This window comes from Limulus polyphemus, unplaced genomic scaffold (assembly GCF_000517525.1).
Source record: "Limulus polyphemus unplaced genomic scaffold, Limulus_polyphemus-2.1.2 Scaffold2058, whole genome shotgun sequence".
In the NCBI taxonomy this organism is placed as follows: Eukaryota; Metazoa; Arthropoda; class Merostomata; order Xiphosura; family Limulidae; genus Limulus; species Limulus polyphemus.
This window is the reverse complement of record NW_013667668.1, coordinates 3,310-8,809: the sequence shown is the minus strand read 5'-3', so window position 1 is coordinate 8,809 and position 5,500 is coordinate 3,310. Positions and strand designations below refer to the sequence as shown.

Here is a 5,500-nt window from a genome sequence, read left to right as displayed (position 1 = left end):
AGAGCCTGTGATGATGACAAATGGACTATGCTCTTCTTATAGAGGTCAGTTAAATGTTCCCGGGAGAGAATGTCCTTTCTTTACAGTTGTATTTCCTGCTTTAACATTGACTGGCTCTATCTCCTAGCACAGACCCAATAATGCCCCTTCCTTAAATGTCTGCTCACATTTAGAGAAATTGGCCACTGTTATGGGTACTACTCGATGACCTGCCAAAAGTGACCTTTCAATCTTCAAATCCGCTGGCCTGGATGGGTCTTCCACTGCTTCCACAAGCATTGGGCTTCCATGGGGATGTTCTTTTATCCTACCCCAAATTATCTTCTCTGACATAGGGGGTATTATGCAAGGTTGTGGGGACCAGTGTGGATAACTATTGAGCTCATGGGCATGAAGAACAGACAGAAAGTATACTTGGCTAACATTGAAGACCATTGCATTTTAGGATTGGACTATTTAATACCAAGGAAGTGTATAGTTAACTTTGATAAAATGATGATTGGAAACAACAAAGGCTAAATTCCAGTAAATGTTGCTGCATCTGTTGATTTGCATGCCACAGCACTTAAGTCAACTACAATACCCCTATGTCAGAGAAGCTAAAAAAGGTTAGCATCAGAAATGTATCCAATAGTAGGAGCATTTGTAGATTTTTTTATTTTTTGTAGATGGTTTTACCTTCATCATAGGTAAACATGATAGATTTTAAAGTTGCGGTGAGTTGTTTGGATTTTTTTAATACATAGCAAATTCTTTTTTTTTGTAATTAAAACTAAATTATTAATACATGATAAAGAACATAGCTTAGAGAAGTCAATAAACTTAATACTAAAAAGTTCCTATACATATTCCAGATTTGTTAACTGTTTAGTGTCAAAATTATTTACAAAAACAACCCTAGTATAATAACACTAAACAAGAGTAAACAGAAGGATAAGTAGAATTATTTTAATAAAATTTTAATGTTGGGGATAAATACATCCCATAGTTATTTTTAAAAATCTCAGAATCTTGGAAGTCACCTTAATATGAACTTCCATTTTCCAGTAGCTCACTTGTTAAGGTGTTCTGAACATTTATTTGTGATAAATATATAGTGGATAGTTTACACTAAATTCCTGTTTCATAACCAATTAATAGCTTTTCAGGTGAGTTGAATTGCACTTATAAGCCATTATTAATACTCTCTCATCATCATGGTCAGTTAAAAGCTTAGTAATTCTTGTATTTTAGATATGAAAACACTAATAACTTGTTGCTGCTATAACTGTTTGGTATTCTTGTGAATCCTAGAACAAAAGTAGAATATTCAATCATAAAATGTGTTTGAAAAAGTCATTTGTTTTAAAACTTAAAACATAACTGTAAGTTACCAACTGACAGCTTACTGTGTAAAGATAGTTTTGTTTCAATGGAAACTTGTAATCAAAAATGTCCTTACATATTATGGTTAACTAATAAGTATAACCTTTTAGATGAAGACAGATGAAAATCTATTTCATTGTAACATAATATTTACTGTGTGCTTAAATAAGGTAAGGATTTCATAACTTGATTATAGTAGCTGCCTCAAAAAAAAAATTATAGTTTTCATTGGTCAGTGTACCACCCTTAACAGTTAACCGAGACATTTAACATAAAGTAAGCTTAGTCGTAGGAAGATTCAGTTAAATAATCATTAGGATATCTTCTCTCTTGTTTATTTAGCAGAAGTTATTACACAAGTGTTGAGGTTAGATACAGTTAGGAGTCAGGACCCAGTCATGCGGATATAAGTGAAGATCATATAAAGTTGGGTCCAGTGATGAAACTAGTAGATCACAGATTAATGTGCTACTAATAGTCAGGTCGACATAAAGCAAAAAAAAAACAGATTAATATAACATAAAACTCATTTCAGTATGGTTGTTTTCAGTAAAGTCTGTTTCCTCTTCTTGACAATAACTGATGATTCTTGTTGTATGATACGTGATGAAGACCATGACCCACAGAAAAACAGCCAAGCTCATATGATGCTATAACAACATGGTGAATTCTGGCCTCTACTTTGACACATCCGTAAGCCTTGTTCCAGGAGATAGTTATATTGTAGAAGTGAACACACAGATCAGCAAATTCTTTTAGCATGGGAGCTCCAAAACATAGTGGTGGTGGGTTGTGGACTACAAATAAGGATGCATTTAGTTACTTTAAGCCAGAATCATGAAACATTTTATGAAGGCTAAGTTCTCAAATATTATGGCAAATATTAGTCCTTCACATCAAAAACATCAGGTGAGTAAAAAGTAAGGGATTTTTATAATGTTAATTTACATTCCTTTACATTTTCCTTTCAAAAATTCAGAAATACTAAAGTACTGAAAAACTGTTATACTTATCAGAAGGAACAGACCGAGCTCTACCTGAGATGGTCTCGTTAAACACTGTGTAGTTATCAATAGTTACTGTGAAGGAAATGCCATACTCCTTTGGTAGATAGGTAAAGTTCACACAACCTAAGGGGGAAAAATATTCAGACAGAATTACAAGAAAGGGAAATCTTTTTTTTTCATCCTTTTTTTTTATTATTAAAACGACTGTTTTTTTTTATTTGACCTATGATTAATTTTACTTGTGATGCTCTTTATACTCATTCTTGACTTGCTGTACAATTATCATAACAATAACAATGAAAGTTTATATACAACTAGAGAACATTAATTAAACAGAAACAGTAAAGAAACTATGCTATCAACCAGAGTGTAGGCCTAGAACATAACAGAAAAAAAAAGATTAATTTGTTAGGTTTAATTAGATACTACATCAATAACCTTAAAAAAGTGCATTAGAAAGGTTTTTATTTAATTTTTTTTCCAAACTATGTTCAAAATATTGTTATGGAAATGCATGGGTGAAAATTAAAAATTCTTACTAATTCAAAACCTAAACTTTGCACCTGGCTACATGACATATTTCATCATGATCATTCATTTTAAATAATTGTATAGAAGAATTCAATGAAGTAGCTTGAGAGAATAGATACAGTATATAATGATTTAATAAGATAAAAACAGCATCATAAAATTGGTTGGATAGGTCAGCTCTGTATTGTACTATGTCAACTTATCTAACAAAATAATTTTGTTGCAACAATTTGGTAACAGGTAATACAAATATTGAAATTAAGAAATTTGTATATTATATATATAATGATTATGAAATATGTGTGTGTACGAGTGTCTATATAGTGATAATTTCACTTACATTTGAACATGCAAGAGCCTGTTTATGTTAGATTAATCTTGTGGATTAAAAAAGAAAATTTTATTGTAAGACATTTATAATTTTTATGTATTTGAAAACAAAATAACAATCATCATATTATGGTACTTAATGCCCTTAGCCCAGGTTAAAATATGCACACTTTCAGTTGGGATGCTTTTATATTAGCAATTTGTAAGGCAAAGGTACAGGATGTTTAATTAAGATGATAATTTTATCGGATCCCTCTTTATTGTTTAATACCATTTTTCACTTAGAAAAGTGTAGAATAGATTTTCAATCATATATTAGCTGTCATGTGCTACTACTGACCAGGCCTATAACTTGAGACCAGAATTCATCCAGTGTACTATGTTACGACAGGAGGTCTTAGTTGAAACACTATTGTATCATTTACTTACTAGGGATTATTAACACAGTCATCAATCTAACTGGGATGTATTGTTACACCTAATGCATGATGTTTCTTTTTATCTAAACCTGGTGAATATTTGTATGCAGTATTATTCACTGCCATTTAGTTGAAAATCATTTTATGCAAAATAACAATTTTTGGTTTTCTCAACAGCACTAAAACATTATCTAAAATTTTTGTTCTTCACAATTAATACTCAACAAGCTGACCTGTATCATTCAGTCCAATCCTTGGAACATCAAGATGGGCACAGCAACCACAGGAATAGTTTTGGCATTTACATCCTGAATCTATCCACTTGGTAATGTTGCGAGACACTATATATCTTTTATTTCTTTGAATCCTTGCATCTGAGAAGGGAGGATACATACACACACAAAAATATATAAAAAGAAGTCTATTTGTAAAGAATGTAAGAACATGGATTACTTTGAACAAGCTTAATACAAGAAAGTCATCAACAACATTACCTTATTACTCATAATCCTTAAAAACATTCTTTATGAAAGATCAAATTATAACATTAGAAATAATTTTCATAATAAATATTATAAGGTAACTGGACAAGTTCTGATTAGCAATTTATTAGTACAACTCAAAATTAATGTACTTAAAATGTTTAAGTTTTTTAAAATAATAAATAGTGAACATGTTAAATGTTTTAGTGCATCTTATACTTCCTCAGTGGAAAACAAAGAGATATAAAGTTTGTAATTTATTAATTAAATATTTATACAAAAAGAAATGTATTCCTAGAGAAAATTTATAATGCAAAGCAATCCCTTCCCATGGTTTCATAAACATACACTGTAACATATTCATATTGAGCTTATTTTTATTAGTTGTGTGTAGATATTTGGTTCATTATTTTTCATTGTATCCTCTTCTTCTGATTAATCTAATCTTTGATCACGATATCACAAAGCCCAAACCTAATCAAATAATTAGTCATTTGACTGAACTGGTTTTTCAAGTGGAACAGCTGGTCATTGAATAACCATATGCACTAATTACAAAAGAAGTAAGCATTCAAAGTTAAAATATGTAGTCGAACTGATTAATGTGCAGATAAGTGCATACTGTTCACTTAGATCATCTGATAGTGGTAAGGTCACTGCCTTACCATTTCAGTAACAATGTCGTGCATAGCCATAAGCTCAGTTGGTATGGTCATTGCCTTACTATATATCAGACAATGTCAGTTTCATGCTCTAGCAACATTAGTCCTATATAGTAGGTTTAACTTATATTATTGTAATGGTAGTGTGTTTAATATTAAGGAATTTAAAAGCTTATAGTTATACAGTATTTGTTTCCAAAGAAATATGAATTAACTCTAGATCATACTTCTCTGTGAAAACAATGTCTTGTAATGTTTTATCCTCACCATATGTTGTATTATCATAAAAATAACATGTTGATAAATGCATTTCAACCAACTTATGTTATCATGTCCAATTACGACGTGATATTTATATATTTTTAATTTATGGCAATTCTTCACCTTAAGAATTACGAACTGATTATGATTAAGTATTAGTTTATCAATATTACTTACCTCCGTTTGAAAAATTCCAAATGACGAATAAACATACACACACACAAAAAAGTATTTTCATTGTATATTACTTTACAGTTCCGGGAAAAAACGAATACTACTATTATTATTGTAAGTATCTGATAATCACATTACAATCAACAAGGCTTTGTTTACAGTATTTTCATCATAGGTCAATATACATGTACTTAATCAGCTGATTATTGCTCTTGTTGCGCCCTCTATACTAAGCTTTATTCCAAACTTGAAGGGAAAATAATAATAAA

At 30.6% G+C, this 5,500-nt stretch overlaps 1 protein-coding gene across 1 annotated transcript; it reads right to left on the bottom strand.

Annotated features, from left to right (window-relative positions):
- Positions 1-1,351: 1,351 nt before the first annotated feature.
- Positions 1,352-5,434, bottom strand: LOC106465811. The gene is made up of 4 exons (XM_013926047.2): positions 5,235-5,434; positions 3,886-4,026; positions 2,403-2,495; positions 1,352-2,162 (listed from the first exon to the last, which is right to left on the bottom strand). The coding sequence occupies exons 1-4, from the start codon at positions 5,293-5,295 to the stop codon at positions 1,912-1,914; spliced, it is 546 nt and encodes a 181-aa protein (XP_013781501.1). The 5' UTR covers positions 5,296-5,434; the 3' UTR covers positions 1,352-1,911.
- Between the last annotated feature and the right edge of the window lie 66 nt (positions 5,435-5,500).

Coding starts and splice junctions, on each gene's coding strand:
- LOC106465811 (XM_013926047.2), bottom strand. CDS start 5,295: ATGAAAATACTTTTTTGTGTGTGTGTATGTTTATTCGTCATTTGGAAT. Junction 2,496..3,885: donor GATTGGACTGAATGATACAG/GTCAGCTTGTTG, acceptor TTTCCCCCTTAG/GTTGTGTGAACTTTACCTAT. Junction 2,163..2,402: donor GTTTAACGAGACCATCTCAG/GTAGAGCTCGGT, acceptor CCTTATTTGTAG/TCCACAACCCACCACCACTA.